The sequence below is a fragment of the Rousettus aegyptiacus genome, unplaced genomic scaffold, assembly GCF_014176215.1.
Source record: "Rousettus aegyptiacus isolate mRouAeg1 unplaced genomic scaffold, mRouAeg1.p scaffold_m13_p_10, whole genome shotgun sequence".
Lineage (NCBI taxonomy): Eukaryota > Metazoa > Chordata > Mammalia > Chiroptera > Pteropodidae > Rousettus > Rousettus aegyptiacus.
This window is the reverse complement of record NW_023416285.1, coordinates 32,310,868-32,331,533: the sequence shown is the minus strand read 5'-3', so window position 1 is coordinate 32,331,533 and position 20,666 is coordinate 32,310,868. Positions and strand designations below refer to the sequence as shown.

The window sequence follows — 20,666 nt, the reverse complement described above, 5'->3', positions numbered from 1 at the left end:
CTAGTGGAAAATAATAAAACATTTAAAATTTCTTAACATATCTATTACAGCAATACTCTAAATAAACTTGAACAAAAGTGCCAATATCTCTTTCTTAAGAAAAAAAATTATAGAACCATTCATATAATATAACAAGGCTACCCTACCACGGACCAGCACCAGTCCGTAGCCTGTTAGGAACAGGGCCACACAGCAGGAGGTGAGCAGCAGGTGAAAGAGGGAAGCTTCATCTGTATTTGCAGCGGCTCTCTAGAGCTAGCATCACTGCCTCAGCTCCACCTCAGGTCATCAGGCATTAGATTCTCATAGGAGCACTGGTCCCTGGTGCCAAAAAGGTTGGGGACTGCTGCAATAGACCACAGGCCAACCTCTAAAGAAAAGCTCCAGACCCTCCGTTCTGGCATATCTTCATTAAGAGCAAAGGGTTTCTCAAATTTAAAAACATAATAATACTATATGTAGTTATCTTCCACTTACACATTTTAATATCAGAAAGACTATCAGAGACCATGTAACAAAGTTGAGAAAATCATCTGTATTAACATACTGTTACATTCAAGTATTATATATGAAAGTGAGGATGGAGAAAGAATAAAGTTTGAGAAGTGTAAAAACTATGGTACAATAACAAAGTTTTATAAAGTGATCAAGCCAATATCACACATTAAGGTCCTTGCCTTTATAGCACTGACATGATGACACAGTAAGTTAGAAGTTCAGCCAACTTCTGTCATTTCTAATTTGGTCCTATGCAAAAAAGCTGGACACTGGCTTGACTTTAAGTCTTCTTCTAGGCTAGATAATAATTAATACCATCATCTAATGCCAGAAAATAAAAGTGCCTGGTAAAATAGGTGTTCTCCACATTACTCTGTGTAGCTCTTCATCCTATTATTAATTGGTATCAACAAAAGAGAGAGCCAAGGAAAGTCACCAGATGCTGAACCAAAAGCTGATATAAAGGGGATGAGGGGGACCTGCAACAAGAGTTGAACCAGCAAAACAATAGATATATGTTCACATTAACAAGATTATGTAAATTAAAGATGTATAATCTAAAAGATCATAGAACGGATAGGTGATTAGTACCTATTTCACAAAATACATTGTTTTTTTGGTGTTATGTAAGTCAACATGACATGTCCAAGAACTACTTTCTACTAGTCTATAAAGTCACTCATAAAAGGGGCTATGTCTTGATTTTGCTCACAGATATGCCTTAAAATCCCCAATTGTTCTTACTAGCATTTCCTCATTACAGCCAATTTAAGTCTTCAGAAAATAACTGTCAAATGCCATTCCTTACTCTAGTAGCTTAACATTAATTATGGTCTCCAGACAGTCTCAAAGAATAAAGAGACAACAGTTAGGGGCTGACAGACAGGTGGGCTTTGGGGAACAGTGTAAAAGTGAACTGCAGAGGAGGGAGCCTCAAAAATCTATGAACAGCTGAGCCAAGACTTCAGAGGCTGGATACTATTAGGGAGGCCGCGTCTACACCCGGCCAGAGTGGATGGGTAAAAATCCTCAATTTTCAGATGAAATTCTAGGAATTTCATGCCCTAAGAATCAGGTGAAATACATTTGCCTTTCAAATCCTAAAATCGATCCTTGACAGGATCAAGGTAATCAACCTATAAACTAACTGCCTCCAAGAACCGAACTCTACGCTCTTCAGAGAATAACATAATTCTGAGCCTCTATAAATATTATTTGTAATACCTAGCAAACAATAAAATATTACTAGACATGCAAAAAATTCATTTAAAGTAACTAATGATCAAGAAATTAAATTGTCCATAGACACTCTGACATGATCCAAATAATGGAATTGGCAAAGCCTACATAATAAATAAGTACAGTAAAAGAGAGGGTGGAAAAAAGGGATGGGAAAAAACTAAAGTATTTGAAAAGAGACTTGAAATCTATTTTTAAAAATAATCAAATAGACATTAAGGAACTCAACTATAATGTCCAAAATTAAGAGCTCATTGAATAAGACTGAACTCAGCAGAATGTAGGACTGGTGAACTCAAAGACAGACCAATAGAAAATATTGAAACACACACAGGGGTAAAAAAAATAGATGGTAAGAAACAGATGGAAGATAGTTAAAAAGTTCAAGGACAAGGAGAGAGAACAGGACAAGCAGTACAGAAAGAAATAATAACCAAAATTTACCAAACTTCATCAGAAATTCAAGTTACAGATTCAAAAAATTCAAGGAACTCCAAGTAGTATAAATACAAACGCCACCTGCATACATCACAAACTACTAAAAATTAAAGATGAAGAGATAATATTAAAAGTAGTCAAGAAGGGGGAATAAAGCCACATATATTACTTTCACAGAAACAGTAAGAATTAACGGCCAACTTCTCAACAGAAACTATGAAAGCCATAAGACAAAAGAATGGCATCTTAATGCCAAAACAACATCAACAAACCTGTCAACCTAGAATTTGGTACATAGGAAATAATATCTTTCAGAACTGGAAAAATAAAGACAGACTTAAACATCTCCCACCTCCTACCTCCCACCCACAAACACACCAGACACCAGGAGGTCCAAAGAAAGAGGAACAAAGGAAAGTCTTCAAACCAGAAGGGAAAAAAATCCCAGATGGGAGCATGGAAGTACAAAAATGAAAAAGGTAGATATGTGAGCAAATATATAAAAGGCTATTAACAGTTTAAAGGAGCAATAATAAAGGTGGCTTGTGGAGTTTAAAATAATGATGATGGTCCCACCAAAGGGCTGGGCATATATGATTCTGTGAGGTTGGATGTATATGAGAAAAGATACTCTTCCTCACAAAGTTAAGAAGTTACTATAAATTCTCTTAATTAAAAGACAATGAGAAAAATTATTCATAAATTCAAAATCCTCATTATAAACCATAACTTCACATTTACTTAAATCTTTTACCTCAGCAGCACATAAAAAATAATGAATGAGAGCAATTACAAGTTTCATAGGGTCCAAAATGTCACGCTCTCATTCATTTAGTATTTTCCTTTCTTTTCTGTTATTTGACTTTTCACCAGCAGGAGATTGATGAACTACGACTTAGATGGTACCTAAAGTCTCTGGACACACGGGAACTAAAAGCACGTAATAATCTCAAGGGAAAAATATATATTGAGTTCCTAGAATTAAAAAAGTTTTCTTTTGAATTGAAAGTCCTACTTTAATTGATGTTTTAAATAAAAACATATAATTTTGAGTTTTTCCTATAACTAAAAAAAAACTACTCATGTTTAAATAAATGTGTGGCTGTATAAATCAATAAGCATACTAATTTAAATTATTTCACTTTTAATATTTTATATACACATGCTACATTTTAAGACAAATGTTCTAAGGCATTGGGGGAAAAGTTTATTAACCATAATCATCTTCTCAGTATTTGGAACCGTTTTTAATGTAAGCATAGTACTGATGTTTCTCTTAGCCTTTTAAGTTGCTATCTACAGTTTAATGGTCCCATGTTCAAATTTTTAAACTTATATGAATGTCTCGAACCCTCTAAATATGTTTTAATAGCCAACTGTTTCCAAGCTAAGATACAAAATATTCAGATACTCTATGAAAATGCTCATTCACATGGCACAGACCAAATCTAGTGATATTTAGAAATCACTTCATAATGGAAATTACTTATGAAAATATTAACATTTAAAGAGATAAAAGGGCATATCTTCTCAGTACAAATTACTCATTTAAGTCATATTTTGCTATGACTAGATCTACTGATTTCAACAATCCATTCTTAATCAGCAGAGGTTTAAACCAAAAAGCTTATTATCAACCATTCATCCTTTAAGTTTCCTGATTTCACAATTATGTTATAAATTATTGCAAAGGTAAAAAAAAATTGAGACTGCTGAGACATGCCTCATTACAAAATCATTTTGTTTATTTCTTTCAGCTTATTTTGTTGTTATAAAACCTCTGAATTTCAATTTAAATAATCAGGAAGGCCTTTTTTATTTTCAACTTAAAATGCTTTCAGCTCACTCCTTAGTTAAGCATAAACCTCAACTACGATAACGATCTCCAAATTTTTCATTATTGGTCTCAATTTCCTAAGTACTTTAAATATAAATTCAATTTGACAGTAAAATTAAAGTATTCTGCAATTGTATCTCCTCTTAAAAATCTTTGTAAGGCTATTAATAACCACTGAGGTATCTGAGACAGGATCAACAGAATCACCATTAAATAGGTACAGGAGAATGATGTAATACTATATCACCAACTTCACAAAATTGTCCTTGAAAACCCCAAGAACAGGTGTTTTCATGGGAAGGGCTTAAAAGTGATTCAATCAGATATTTCCCCAATTATGTAACCATCAAAAAAGTAAATAAGATTATCATGTAATCTGTATGGGAACTAAGAAAGATATTTTACAAATTTGTCATTTTTATGGATGCTTCATATAGAGCAGGCAATGAAATAGCTTTAAATTTACTTTCAGTTTAAAATCGAATTCTTTACTGCCAAGTCCCACAACATTACTCTACCTGGTCTTTCAGCTTGGTGGTCTCCCTCATAAACAAATTTCACTGGAAATTACATTTGAAATATCCATGGTTTAAAAATTACCCAATCAAAACAGGAAATGTGAATTTAACAGATATGGCTACTCTCAAAGTAATCGAATTCATTTTTAACTCAAAAGATAAGCTGTACTTGAAAAACCATTGCAGAACACAATTCAGATGAGTGTAAAGCCATGAGATGGTGCAGTGTTCATCTACATGGTAAAACACTGGTAAGAAAGAAAGACAGGGTTCTTGAAATCAGACAGAGCTAGAACGGTAGCATAGAGTGAGACTGTGAAAGGCCTCAAAGGTCAGGCTAAAAGTATACCTTTCATCCTGTGAGCAATGGAAGCCATTAACAGACATGTCAAAGTAATTGAATACAGATGATAAGGAAACAGAAAAGACAAGTTTAAATGCAAAATATTAAACCTGGTTTGGATTTGCGGAGTTTATGAGATTCAAATAAAAAATGTACATTATAATTTAGTGGTCTCAGAGTGCAGAAGCTGTCACAGCAATAGAAGAAAGCTGAGGGGAAAGAAAGTATATTAAGCAACAGTGGGACAATCTAACAATTAGTTGCAAATAATCTCAGGTAGCTTTTTACATCCTACAAAAATCAACACATATATCAGGCATAGTAGCAATCATGTGGGACAATACTATTATAAAGCTAAATATTTCTCAAACCTAGCATCATTTCTGTGGGTTTTTTTCCTAATCTGACTAAAGTTTAGATTCTTCTCTTACCATGTTCAAATTGACACAGCTTGAATTCTAAAACCATAGTATGCTTTTCCATGGTTATGAATATTCAATATTTCTCAATCCCAACACACAAACCATCTCTTCTAGAAATAATGAGCCTTCCCTTTAGGACACCCAATTTGTTTCCTCCATTACTTCACTGAACAAATATTTACTCCTAAGAACTTTCAGGATTTTTTCCCCCTAGGTTAGGACATCACCTTAAGTCTTAATTTAAAGTATGCAAAATCAATTGTTCTTCTGATACTAATAATGGTTTGAAGCAGCAACTCAAAGTGTGGTCCACAGACTTCAGCTGGTTATAATCTACAGCCAGGTTAAATACAGAAATGGAAAGTAAACATTTAGAAAACTTTCTAGCAATTTGATAGTACTTTGATGTCTGTTGAAATGAATTATATCAAGTTTAGGCTTATATTTTATATGCATTTTTTACCTTTATCCTAGTTTTAACACTTTACAAAAACATTAGATTGGTAATTGCTAAAACACAAACTAATTTTCTACAAGAGTATAAGAAGCACTGATTTACATCACATACTCTGGAACCATGTTATCAAGGTTGAAATCCTTGCTCTGCCATTCACAGCTACATAATTTTGGGCAAGTTCAACATCACAGCGCCAAATAACGGATAACAATACTATTGGTAACCCATCTCCAGTAGCATTTCCTTATATTCCCCCTTCTTTGCTTCATCATTGTTTTAACTCAATTGAAATAATCTTAACAGAAATGGAAATGCTCCAAAACGACAACTGCTAACCCAACATTTCAGTTAACTGAAAACACTATATCCATTAAAGATATGAAATACTAAGCAGAACGGTAAGCAAACTAAGAACCGAAAATAATAGCTTTATGATTTTTAAAGTGGTAATAACACCAACCCTCAGACTTCATCCAAACTGAATTTGTACTTGATAGGCAACATTTACTAAGCAGCAATTATCAAGCGAGGTGCTACATATTTTTATATACATTATTTCAATATATATATTATCTCAATACATTCAATCTTCACAATATTGTGAAACTATTATTCTCTCTGCTCTTCACATCTAAGCCCTGGAACACCAACTCTATGCTATTTAAATCCAGGACTGTCAGTGTTCATGGCCAGATATACCTTATATTTTACTTTTATCTGTTTGTTGCTTCATCATTAGTATTACTAGAACGCTCCTCTCAAAATACCCAGAGTTGGATATATTGTTACTGACGTACTCTTTCCAGGCGGCATAAGCCTAGGCACGTACATTTGCCCCACAGCCTCAGATTCAACACCTTCACTATCTTGCAAATACATACCACTACCAATAGACTAGAAAAAAAGGCATGAATGACACTTCTCACTCTCCCCCAACATATACACAAAATCCCACTAAGAAAAAAGCAAGCAAATGCCAACAATTAGTTATAGTGAATTTGTATCATTATGCAAGACAGCACACATGTCGCACAAATAGAGAAGTGTAAAATAAAAGCCCCTCTTTTATGGATACAAATAACTAACTCTGAAGACATAATTATTATTATTTAATACAAGAAAGATATGTAAACAGACCATTAAACTATTCTTCCTTCTAGTTTCCAAACATTCAGTTCCCAGGTCTCTTTTCAACAAAGGATGCATTTCTCCCAGCACCCTCCCATATTAGTATTAGTATTAGTAAATTAGTATAATTAGTTAACTAGTACACAAAAACAAGTAGATTTTCACCACCTGCCTTGTAAGGAAAGGAAATTTTGGTGTGAACACTGAAAATTACCACAAATAACTGAATCAACTTTTAAGTTTTCGGGCCTATATCTATAGTAAAGGAATCACATAATCTGACATCACTCATCAGGAAAGTGTGGCTGTGGATTTTTCAGTTCTTCTACCTTTCTGTAACGAAAGTTTAAAATGGTGACCTTTGTGCCCTAAACTAAAAAGTTGAAATAGAAAAACAGAGAGATTTAGCAAAATACATTTTAAATTTCAAACACTGCTCAAATGAATTTTTTTCATGAAAAGGAATGAGACCCCAAATATCAATTTTGATTCAAAAGACAGTACTTTTAAATATTCTTTTCAACTAATATAATAAAATGGCATCTAAACAAAAAGTAGCTGAGATATAGAGGGGAGGAGCTGATTTGTACAAATTAGCATGTGTCAAAAACACTGCAAAATTTTATAACCCAACATTCCAATCTACTTAAATACCAGTAACCTAATTGAGTAGCGCTAAACTCTTCCATGAACAGTTGATTAAGCTGTTGCACAACAGCTAAAAATTAACATTTCTGGAGACAGCAAGCAATGTTTAACCACCTTTTACTAATGTATAAATGTACACACACGCCCCCCTACAGACCACACTTGAACTTCTGATTTCTAGAATACAATTTTAAAACTTGAATGCACACATCCTTAACTCTACTACAAAGACTTGTAGGCATCTTGTTCCATTTAAAATAAACTTTTTTTGTTAATAAACTAATTATAAGGTAGCATTAATATCTGTCAAATTACTCATCTTTTGTAGCTTAGGACAAAATAATAAATTCAGAAAGAAAAGTGTGATAATTCAGACATAAATAAACGTTGTGATCTAGAATGATAACAAGACTAACAAAATAATTTTTTGTCAATGCTACTTAAAACAAAGGCTCCCAGATGACTATATTTAAAAGTAACTATGGAAAAGTTCACCTAAGTTGAACATTATATACAAAAGTAAAAAATATCTCAAACTATATCAAAAACACTAAAATGACGTTAGGACAAGCATTTATACTGCACACAATAATAGTGGTTCCAGTTACATGGTAATTTCTATTTCAATTATTCTTTAAAGCTTTATAATTACCATTTGAAAGGCAAACATTTTGACTTTAACTGCTACTTCTAAGTTTATATCTATCAACTTTGAAAAGCATAAGTAAAATGTAATGATATTGATTAAATGTTAAGCTTTAAAAGAGCAATTTTTACATGTCGCAGTTAAATAAGCAGTTGAATGCTTTCTAAATTCTCTTTTAAAAAATTCTATGTTAAAAGTTAAAGGTTAATTTTCAATGTAAACTAGTTTTAATAAGAAAAATAAAATAAAATCTGTTCTTATTGTCCAAGTATTTAAATCACCTTTCAAAAGAAACCAACCTAGTTTCTTAAAAAATTAGAAAAACATGTATATTGTCACTGTTTCTAACTAACTCCAGGTTTATAGAGGTTATATCCTTCCACTTACTGAACTTAATTTAAGTTAGTTAACTATCAAACTTCCAAATACAAAAAGATCTATATTCTTTAAGTCAATAATTATACTTCTAAGAGATTTCTTCAAAGAAACAGGACAGTTTTATATACTTTATATTAGTAAATAAAAGCTAGAGACAATATCTACATCAAAACAACCAAAAGGTAACAGATAAATTATACTGTTTCATGATATAGGCACTAAATGTGCTGTTTGGAAAATTATTTTAAAATGCTAATGTAAACGTGAGAAAAGGTACATTACAGAACTGTACAAACAATGAGCACTTTACTTTTTTGGAGAATCACTTCTTTTTTAATTTAAGAAGTGCTAAATAAACAGTGGTCTAGCCAAAGGAATATTATCCCTCACTAAAAAGAAATGAGCTATCAAGCTGTGAAAAGACATGGAGGAACCTTAAGTGCGTATTACCAAGTGAAAGAAAACCATCTGAAAAGGTTACATATATTATGATTCTAACTATATGACATCTTGGAAAAGGCAAAACTATGGCAACAGTAAAAAGATTAGTAGTTGCCAGAGGTTAGGAGGGAAGGAGGAATGAAAAGGCAGAGAACTAAAGATTTTTTAGGTCATGAAACTACTCTGTATATGGTATTATAATGGTAAGTACATACCATTTACACACTTGTCCAAACTCACAGAATGTACAAGAGTGAACTTTTACGTAAACTATGGATGTGGGGTGATGATGTGTCAATGTAGGTTCATCCAATGTAACAAATGTACTCTGGTGTGGGGTACTAATAGTGGAGAAGGTGTTCTTATTAGGGGGTGGGGGGAGGGGCGGGGGGTGGAAAGGCAGCAGGAGGTATACTGAAACCCTATGCACCTTTATCTCAATTTTGTAGTGAAACTAAACTGCTCAAAAAAAAAAAAAAAGTCCATTTAAAAGAGGCAGGGGGGGGGGCAGAGAGTGGGGTATAGTGAGAAAAAAAGAGCCCACAAACAGGTAAATCAAAATATTAAAGAAGACCTAGTTGTTATAATTACTGATTTTTATTTTCCTCACACCAATTTCTTATAACATTATACTTAAGCCCAAATACATACTTGAGTCTACTTATGGACAGCTTAGTCTGTTGCAGTGATCTGTCAGTCCACATCTGCACCAACATCACATTTTAAAAGTTACCTTTGGTGATTTTTTTTTTCTTGTTGTAGAGCAAGTTCTCCATTCCCCATTTTCTCATCCTTCTCACAAATGTACTACCAATTCTCATTTGTTTATGCTTTCAGTTAAACGTTACAGTCTATAGGCCTTGCAAACTTTCTCTACAAAGAGCCAGAGAGTATTTTAGGCTGGTTATCTTTCTATCACTTATTTTTTGTTTTATTTTACGAGTCTCAAATAAAAAAAACCATTCTTACCTACCAGGCTACACAAAGTAGCATGACCAGTTTGGGAAAGCCAGTGTAGTTAGTTCCCTACTGTATCTGCAAAGATTTTGACATTTTGATTCAGTTTGTACTGAATTTAGGTATTTAGGAAAAATTAACAACTTCCCAATATTAAATCTTTTTCAAAAGCAAATTATGATTCTTCATTTATTAAAGACCCCCCACTGGATTACACAGTAGGAATTGTATGGCTTTTATTGATGAATCCTGCAAATTACTCATTAAATTTGTAATTCCTGGGTACTTGAAGGCACTGGCACTTGAGTACATGAATGCTGCAAACTGCTTGCTAGGTTTATTATTCCTGGTACTTTTTTCCCAGTTATAAAAAAGCTGTAACACTGTATTCCATAATCAGAATGCAACAGTAAGTTACTTCTAAAATGTCAAGGTGTTATTTATTTCTTTTCTATTCAGTAATTCAGTAACTATAAGGTCCAGGGAGAGCTGGGTTAAGCACTTGATAGTGCCTGGCACATGACAGGCACTCAAATGTTTGAGTAATTCCAATTTCGTATCCTCTCAAAATTCCACTGAAATTATTAGTAAAGAGATTCCTTTTTAAAGCCCACAACCATGGGGGCAGCTGGAATGCAGATGGAGGACAAGCAGTAACTGATAGATGCATACAGATCCTTAAAGTCTCAGAAGCTGGAGGCATCTTTAGAACTGGAACTGAAGGAAGAAAGCGGGTAAATTAAAGAGAATTTTGTGAGAGCTGTTTGAGAAATAACTAGAGCCTTCCAAGTCACTAGGATTGCTGCCATATGGGTTCAAAAAAAGAAAAAGAAAATAAGCAACTTGGAAGAAACAGGTAGCAAAAATAAAATGCCTTTAAAAACATGTATCTATATATACCCTCACGACTTAAAAGTTTTGTATGCACACAACAATTACTGGAAGCTATAAAAATAAAGTCAGGAGGGGGAGCGCGCAGAAGAGAGAAACCTGGAAATTAAAATTGTCAAGCAGAAAAGATTAGGAAATAAATGAAATTTCCCAGAAAATCAAGTAAAAAGATGGAAAAATGAAAGCAAGATTTAATTTTTTTTTAAGTCAGAGAAGCAGTCCAGGGGCCCCAGCATCTGAATGACTGTTTCAAAAAGAAAAAAGAGGAGAGGAAAATAACAAGTATGTCAGAAGCGAGGGACATGAGTCCTTGCCATACTTTAAAATTCCAGTGAGTATGCAGTGCAATGGGCAAAAATATTCACACTATATAGCATGTTACTGGAAAATGGGGACAAGGGAAGATACTTCTGACTTATCAACAGCTACAACTAAAGAACAATGTGAAACAATGTGGAACATCAAAATTCTGAAGAATTCTACACCTAGTCAACTACAGATATAGTTTAAAATGCAAGGTCTCAAAAATCTTCAACTCTCATGTAACTTTTCTCAAAAAATTACTTGGAGATGTGATCTTCCAAAGTGAACAAGAAATAAGAGAAAGAAAAGGGACACAAAAAATGGAGAAGTGCACATAGAAGTCAAATGAGAGAGAACCAGCACAGTAAAAGGGGATTCAAGAAAGACAGGTGTGCACCAGATATAGAGAGAAACAGTCCAGATTAGAGCAATGTGATTCCAGCTACATTTCATTTGATAAGGTTGTTATGACCAAGATGCCTATAATTCTACCTCTAAAAACAAAAACAAAAACATTGCCATATGTCTGGCTCAAATGTTTACCTATACTTAACTCAGCTTAACCATGTGTTAACCTAGCTCCTTTTCTCTTGTGTCCTGCTCCCTGAACAGCTAAGAATTTCACACGGGAAGAGTTCACCTTCAACCTACTCTTCAAACAAGATATACAGAGAGGGCTGACTTGCACAGACAACTCTCCAAACTGAAGGTTCTTTGCGTGGCCCATGCTATGGCCCCACCAGATAACTATAAAGTCCTGTTTCCCAGAATATGTTCATGATCTTACCCACTGGTTTTCCCAAGAGGGGGTCTAGTAGAAATTCCAGGAAGCTGAACTCAAACTGTAACCCAGAAACTGTTCAGCTTATCTTCTCTTGGGAACCTTCACCTAACAGCTGCAATAGTATCCTTTCTTACAAATCATCTGAGTTTTTAGTTTTTGGAAACTAAAACACATAACTAAAAGATACATACACAGGAGATTAAACTCTAACAACAATTATACTGTTAAAAAAATTAAAGGAATGACTAATGCAAATCAAGATGAGGGCAAAGAAATATGAACGCAATCATGAAATATAAAGTCAAGCTACTGGTAATTTCTTAGGTGATAGGTACCATAAGTCTTCGGTTTATTACTGTAAAACTGATCCACATATGTATTTTTATTTTTTCTACATACAAACATTTCACAATTTAAAAAGGAAGGAGCCCTAAAACAAAAAAGTAGTCTGAAAGCCAACTACAGTCGCAGGAGTGTTTTATTTGACCAGTAGAGGTAAATTTTCAATTTGTTCCCAAAACATTTTCCTTACAGATATACTACCCTATGTATGGAATGATATTGGTAAAGTTATTCACCAGAGCACTAAAATAGCAAATGGTTGGAAAGAACCAAAATGTCAATCAATATAGAAATGATTAAGATCAAACCATGTCATACCATCAGAAAAATAGTGAAAGCTTTATGAAAGCTTTGACATGCAATGCTCTAAAAGACATATTAAGTGAAAAATAAAATGTGTCAGAATAGTGTATATAGTTGGCTACCACTTACTTTCTAAAAAAGAATATACATCATATTTGCTTGTGTATATACAAATCTCTATGGAAAGATACAAAATGATAATATTAATTGCCTCTGCAGATGATCCACCTGGATGGGATCAGCTTGAGAGGACTTCACTGTATACTCTTGTACAAAATTTGAATTCTGAACAATGTAAAGTACTGCCTATTCACACACATTTTTTTTAAATAGAAAAAAGAAAAAGCCATAGAACAATTTTAATTCCATATAAGACCAAATAACTATCTTTGAAAGTTTAAAATATAGAAGTTTTCCTAGGATAAAATTAAACAATAACTTATTCAACAAACTGGTCATATTCAGTGGTAACTTACAAAATTAGGCCAAATACAATATACATATGTTTGTATATACCAGAATATGTCTCAATTTTAGAGCTATATTGTTCATTTGGTAGCCGCCAGCCACATATGGAATTAAATTTCAAGTAATTAACATTACATTTGAATTAAAGTTTAAAATCCATTTCCTTGGTTGGACTACTCACATTTTCAAGCGCTCAGTAGGCGTGTGTGGCTAGTGGCTGCCATGTTGGACACACACATATATAAGTCATTTCCATCAACACAAAATTCTCTGGGAAAGACTTTTCTACATGAACCCTCAAAAAACTGATTAACAGAGAATGCTTTGGAGAGAGGAGAGGGTGGCTGAATATAGAAGATAGGTTTTCCACACTAATAACATAGGATTTAGCCTGTGCCAGGCAGCATCATTAATGTTTTGTGTTAACTTGATCTTTACTGTACACTTAAATATAACTGAATTCATTTGTAATCCTAAGTATTTTATTTGATACATTTTAAAACATTATTCTCAGAATAGGGTCAAACGTGTCACCAGATTGCTAAAGAGAAACATTTAAATTTAGGCCATGAGCATGTATTACAAATTCAAAAAAATTACAAAAATTAAAAAAAGCTAAATACCATTAACTATAAACCGAAGTCCAAGAGATTTTTACAATCCTAAGCATTATTAAAAAAATAAAGTGTACAAATTCATAAAAGAGTATCACTTCTACCTCCACTATGCCACTGCCCATAAGTCATCCCATATATTCTCTCAAAGATACGATTTCATTTTTTGTGTATAATGATGACCTATGCATCAGTTTTATCCTTAAGGTAGGCGTTTTATTGAAGAATAAGAGTTGGACTTTTTAGTTTCAGGGGTTTTTTTTGAACAGAATTGTTATAAAGCTTACCGTTTGAACCTAATTTGTGTTCTAGCTCTCTCACTTAGGAACTATACGACCTCGATAGAGAAATTTTTAAAATTTCTCGAAATATGAATTTCTCACCTATAAAAAGTATTTATCCCACAATATTGAGAATCGGAAAAAACTACGAGAAAAAGATGTAAGTTTTATCTTTCCAATTAAAATATCGAATTTTCTTGCCTTAGTTAATACTTAAATGTTATAACTATTTTACCGTAACAAGTTTAACCTTCCCAAAAGTTTAGCTTTTAGGACTAAGAACATACTACAACTAAAATTTTTTCAAAACTGTTTTACTTTTTGCCACACCTCTCACCAAAATTACTAAAACAAGATAGCTGAGAATAAACTCCATATTCTCGAATTTTTAAAAATGTACTTTACTGCATTGTTTTCACCAGCAAAATATTTTAACTGCCAAATCATTTGTTTGACAGGATCCAGAAATCAAATGCAAAGGGGGAGAAGGGAACTAATTGACCATTCGTTTTCTTTAGAAATCTACCCAAAAGTTCTGGATCAACTACTAAAATACACCAGTGTTATTACTTGTTCAGTCCACAGATGCAGACACTAAGGTGCTAATTTCTTATGATTCTGTACTTCAGTTATCAAACACTGTAGTACAAAAAAGCCTAAAAAATGTCCATACATTTTCTCTTATAGCTGTAGCAAAACATCTAGTGAAGTTCCTCAAATTAATTTTCCCAAGTTGCACAAGGAAACCATATTACATGCCTACTGGAAAGACTGTCATAGTTAAGAACATATACTCTGGAAACTGGTTGCTTTAGTTCATACTCCACTCCACCACTTAGCTGTGTGATCTTGGACAAGTTTGTAACACAAAGTTACTTAATCTTTCTGTGCCTTGGTTTCCTCATTTGTGAAATAATAATACCACCTACCTCATAGAGTGCTTGTAAGAATTAATATATGTAAAGCACTTACTTTGGTGCATGACATAATAGTTAAGTTCTATATTTTAGCTATTATTAAGAAAAACTCTGGCCACATTAAAAATAACTGTAACAGATTGTGTTTAAAAGTCATTTTTATTAAGTCAGTTGCTTAGAATTTTAAATTCACATCCCTGGAAATCCAATGTTGGTTAGATTTGTCATAATTCCACAGAAACTTATTGAACTCGGTGTGACTAAACTACAGCTTCCTGTTGTTTCTGTGGGAAAATGTACCAGAAGGTCCAGCTGGGGGGTGGGGGGGACCTTTATTTTTCTGACAGTCTCAGGTTCCAGAAGTGACTAGAAATGACTACTCAGTACCTAAGAGACAAAAGCGATCCTTTCTTTTTTTTTCAAACACAAACAGGAACTTTTGAAGAAATGCTAGTGATTTTTATGGTAGAGACAGAGTGGAAAGAGTATCTCCGGGTTGTGGATCACAAGCTTTGCATTTCTTACTAATGGCCAAGGATTGATAATCAAAAGGCAGCTATGTGAATTTCCTAGCAGAGAGGAAAAGGTGCATATATGAATCATGTATACACCTGCATGCAACGCATTCAGAGAATATAACTTTATCTAGTCCTTTATAACTGACAAAATATCACCTCAGAATACTGCATTAACAAATAGCAAAATCACTATATTTTCTTATTCCCATTTTTCAGCTAGACTTAAGATTTTCAGTCTTCCTTGAAGGTCACACACACGTTAGACTTAAACCATGTTCACTGCCACTTCTAAAATGTCTCTATGACAAAGATGAAGCAAGTTACAGATATAGAAGAGCCAGAAAATTTCCAGCAGTAGCAGGAAAGGAAAAGTAGAAATAACCATTGCTAGAACAACTATTTTAGATTCCTTATTATGTCCAGGGCTGTTGGTATTTCTACATTCTTTACCATATATAAACAGTTTATTAAAATTTTTTCACCTAAAATATTGTGTCAAAATTGGATTAAGTTTACAAAATTTTACATTTTATTCTCTGCAACTTCAGTGTGTAAAATGTGTCTATTTACAAACTGCATTTCTCTAAGTCAAACAATTATACATGCTATTAATTCAAAGTGTAAGATGAAGTGAAATTTAGACTATAAACACCTGAACTGAATTTAGTTGGTTTATGGATGAATTTGGACAAACTAGGTTCTTTCATTAAAGCAAGAACACACATATTAATTTGCAAAGTCTGTTTGTCAATCAAGTCTTTGGTTAGCAAAAAACACTGAATTATATAACATATTTGTCAATAAGTACTTAAGTCTTACTTTTAATAAGCTCTGCAAGAAAATGCATGTTTCCAAAGAATTAAACAAGAAACAAATCGGCTGACTGTCCAAGTTGATTCCACTTATGAAATTAATGTAGTTTAAAAAATTCAAGAGACACATATAAAATTAAGTATAATTACACATACTCGGCTTAACTAAAAAAAAACAAACAAACTTACCTTGAAAAGAACTACAAGTTAAAAAAAAAAAAAGTCCAATAATGAAGAATGCAAAATGAAGATAAAGCTAGCTACAAAGAAACATGACCCACTGGAGACAAGATGTCCTGGGGAAACCGCCTTGCCATCTTCACCAAGTAATATCAAGTCTAATTTTGACCTAGCCACAATCAAATGTCAACTAAATAACGAGAAAGCATTATTTATCCCAATGTTCAAAATTTTGCCTTATTGCCTGTAAAGAGAGAAAATGTCTCCTTTAATTTGCCCCATCAAGATTCTCAACAAATATTTGAAAGCCATATCTGAATGAGAAAAATTACCCAGTATCAAATTGAAATGATTGATATTTTATATAATTTACATAACTAAAAAGTCCCCAAATGTCTATGAAAAGTGGAACAAGCAGAAAAAAACCCATGGCTCTTTTAAGTGCTTATGATTACATCCATCAGAGAAGCAATAAGAAAACTCATGAGCTAGCTGAAATAGCAAGGAACAAATATGCTTTCTGTAGGTTTCCACAGCAATATCTCAATTCCAAGCAATACTAACCAGCTGCTTAAAAAAAAAAAAAAAACTCATTATTTAAAGTTGTCAAAAAATTCTAAATAATCTCTGGACAAGGGTGCATTAAAAGTAATAAGTACCTGCATTTTCACTAAAAATAAACATTTCAATACTATTTTACATCCTCGAACTACTACTTTCAACCTGGCTTTCCACTTTCACACACTTTAGGCTTTTAGGTTTTCTACTTCCCAATTTAAATGAAGTAACCAAATCTACAGGGACAGCACTAGAATACTATATATACTGTATCACTGACCTCATTGCTGGGAATTAACCTAAGCAGTTACACTGAACAAGGTATAGAATCACATTTTTTAAATTCTGTATCCTAAAGAACAATTGGTATAGCGTCCTAACCACATCAGGGTCTATAAATATTTACTGACTCGAAATAGTCCTTTAACACTTTGTAGTTCAGTTTTGTGCTGCTGAAACAAAGCTGCATAGCTCTGCAAAATCCACAGGACCCAAATGCTACTGAAACTTCACAGAATACATTATTGTTTCGAGGTTTTAGCCTTACCCCTATTAACAGCTGTAATGCTTTTTAATGACACTGATTCTGTGTGCAGGGAAGCAGATCCGGTCAAAAGTGAACATTAAAACCCCGTTAAAAGGGTTTTAAGTTAAAATTTTTCAAACATCCTATGTCTTTATCTATGTACATTAATGTTCTAAAGTCAATGAATTGTATCAGCAACTTAAGAGTTTTGCAGTCAATCTAATATCCAGGAACATAAATGAAAAGAGGCACCAATAAAAGAACCCGTAACCAAGCAGAAAAGCTGTTTTCAATTCTGGCAACAAGGTAAGAATAATTTATATCGATATAATCAGAAATAAGCCTTTTTTTTCCTATTCTACAGGCCTTTCCATGACTAGTGTTCGAAATAATTATAAAAGTCCTTAGAAAGTCAAAGCAAATTGGTAAACCATTATAAAAATCACAAACTGCCATATACAAAAATATCTAGGAACCCAGGTCTAAAACTGATTCCAGAGTGTCAAGGCTTTCTGGTTAGTAAACTCCATTAGGCCTGTAAAACAATGTCACTTTAGATGAACCGGCAACATAGGCTTAGAAGTTTCAATGAGCCGGTGCCAACAAACACTAACTATAACAAAGATACCCTTTCTCCCTTGGGCGGTAAACTATTAACTTTCTGCTCTGGGATCCACTTTCTGCTTGCTTCCACTAAGTTTAAAATGGTGTCTGAGAGGAAAACCTGTAGAATGGATAGAGAGAAAATAATCAAATGGAAAGTTAATTTTAAAAGTTCCTAATTCTAACAAACTATGCCTTAGAAATGTCAGACGATAAAGACTCGGAAGAACAGATGAATTTGGACCCATTCGCATTCTCTGAGACGAGTGCACTGCGCGGAAAGGATGAATGAATGGAAGACAGGCGCGCGTGAAATGCAGCAAGTCCAGCCCGCAACCAGACCGGCAGCAGTGATCAGTAGGCCTCGCTCCTCCCCCTTCCCTCCTCCATGACAGCCCAGTCTCAAGCATGGAGGGGCGAGGACAATGTGATCCCCCTTCTCACCGCCACCACCACCCTTCATCCTACTCTAAGAGCTTTACCGTGTGACACGGGGTCATCCTCCCCACCCCAAACCTTTCTCGCCTCCCCCGCCGCCAACCCCGGCAACTCTCCGGCGCGCTGGAGTAACATGCGCTCGCCCCTCTCGGCTCCCTTCAGCGAGGTCAAAGCTGCTCTGCGCGTGCCGCCGCACCACTCCCGCCCAACCCACCCTCCGGCAACGCGCGCCCAAAAGCTCCCTGGCCCACCGGTCTAGCGAAGACCCGCGCGCACTCCGTGCCCGAGCGTCTGGGGTGGAGGAAGGGAGGGAGGAAGAGGAGAGGCCGTCCCGGGTCTCCTTCCTCCATCTCATTCCAGGCCTGCACGCCGCCCACCCTCCCTGCGGCTCCCGGAGCCCGCTCGGAGCCAGCCCCGCACCTTCCCATCCCTAAGACAATCCCCACACACCTATCCCAGGGCCCAGATCACCCTCCACCCTTGTGGGCCACCTCGCGGCTCTACAGAAGGAGCCGCGCCGCCCCTCCTCCACTCCTCTCCCCCAGTTCTCGGGCCCCCACCAGAACGTGTGCGCTACACGCCGCCACGGCCAACCTCTGGGGCACCCCCAGTTGTCCACAGGGAGGTCAAGCCCAAGAAGAGGGGGAGGGGGCGGCAAGGGGTAGCGTGCGCGCCGGGAACGCTGTCCCGCGGGGTCCCCCAGTCCGAAGGGAGACTGAGCGCGGGGACCGGTGGGGGTGGGGGCCACAGGCAATACTCACCGGTTCCACAGTCGCCATCTTAGATCGATCTGATCGCACAACCGCTCCTGAAGGGGGGGGGGGGTAAGAGGAAAAAAATGAGATTCCAACCGGATTGGTCGGTTACTGTCCACGTGACGGATGTGTCCGTTTGGCCCCGGCGGCGCCTGCGCAAGAGTGCGGCTGCGTGGGTAACGAGAGGCTTCTGGGAAGTGAAGTCTCTCTCTTTTCTTTTTTTTTTTAGGAGCAAAGAAATTTTAAAAAGGGCTGGTCACGTGGTCGATGGGTAAGGTGTGCAGTTCGCGCGGCAGACAGTCGCGTGCTGGAGAGTGGTTTTCAGTCCTCTGTTCTACCGTCTGGTTGCTGCTGTCTCACTTATTGGCAAGCATGCCTACTGTGCCATTTGTTGCCCTGTCCTCCCATCTTCCCCGGAGTCTGGGAACTAGAGGTTCAGCACACACAATAAAGCTTCATTTGTTTAGTTGAGGTCCCAGGACAAGTTGCCTGTGTGTTTATTTAATTTTCTTTTGACTTCCCACCATTTTCTCTCAGTTTCAAAAAGGCGACGGCGATGAAGAGTTGTTTAAGCAATCAACCCTCCCCCAGTCCCCCAGCTTCGCTAACGCTGGTAGTCACTTGCCATTACAGCAAAACGGGGTGGTGGAACCGCCCACAGTACCCACTTGCCGCAGGCTGGGGGAGGGGGAGAGCACCTGACAGCTTTTTCTGTCCCAAATCCTGAGATTAAGACCTCAGGGCTAAATCTTGCGCGGATGTAAAAGTTATTTGGAAGTCCAGCCCTCTCTATTCCACTATTCTGCTTTGTCGTGAATGGAAATAGCCTAAGTCCAGATGCCAGCCAGGGAAGCCACTCCGGCCCCACTGACTAAGCACTGGACTGACCGTCAGGAGTCAGGAGTCAGGAGTCGTTAGGCCGGGTCAACTATGACTCGACGTTGACTCACTCTCCTCAGGCTGGTGACTTATTCAGTGCCTCAGCTTTTTCATTTATGAACCACGGGCGGTAATACACTTACCTCACAAGGGTGTGCTGTGGTAATGATTGTAACCAGCTTTGAAAATGCATCACACTCTATAAATGCTTCATAATAAGCAACCTCATGCCTTCCTAAGGATCGGCTGCTTCCTGATGCTTTTTTAAACAAAGTTTTAAAGTTTTTGTGTACTTCGTTACATCATCATGTACACCAATGCAATTTTAAAGTTTCAAGACAATGTTTTTCTTTATAACTGTAGCTACCCTCGGTGAAGGCTTTAATGTTAAGGAAATTATTGTAATATTCACGATAATCACTGGCAATTAGAAATTTATCCCTACTCTGACATCCTATAGTTCTTCTCCCTTTGAGATAACTGTGCTATCATCTCTCAAGATAGTGTTATTCTGTTCAGTCTGCTTATCAATACAACAAACAGG

At 35.8% G+C, this 20,666-nt stretch overlaps 1 protein-coding gene and 1 long non-coding RNA gene across 3 annotated transcripts in view; both read right to left on the bottom strand.

Annotated features, from left to right (window-relative positions):
* Positions 1–20,109, bottom strand: part of EIF4E (eukaryotic translation initiation factor 4E) — a 34,053-nt gene extending 13,944 nt beyond the window's left edge. Inside the window, exon 1 of one of the 2 annotated variants that reach the window (XM_016133590.2) lies at positions 19,250–20,109. In XM_016133590.2, coding sequence (XP_015989076.1) covers positions 19,250–19,267 — 18 coding nt within the window. In that variant the 5' untranslated portion in view covers positions 19,268–20,109. Of the gene's footprint in view, positions 1–18,739; positions 18,929–19,249 lie in introns of those variants that run through there. The other variant, XM_036227680.1, reaches the window with a different exon arrangement.
* LOC118608662 lies at positions 7–18,281 on the bottom strand. The gene is made up of 3 exons (XR_004953073.1): positions 18,271–18,281; positions 10,857–10,858; positions 7–6,113 (listed from the first exon to the last, which is right to left on the bottom strand). It is a non-coding gene; the product is annotated as an uncharacterized LOC118608662 (long non-coding RNA).
* Positions 20,110–20,666: the final 557 nt, after the last annotated feature.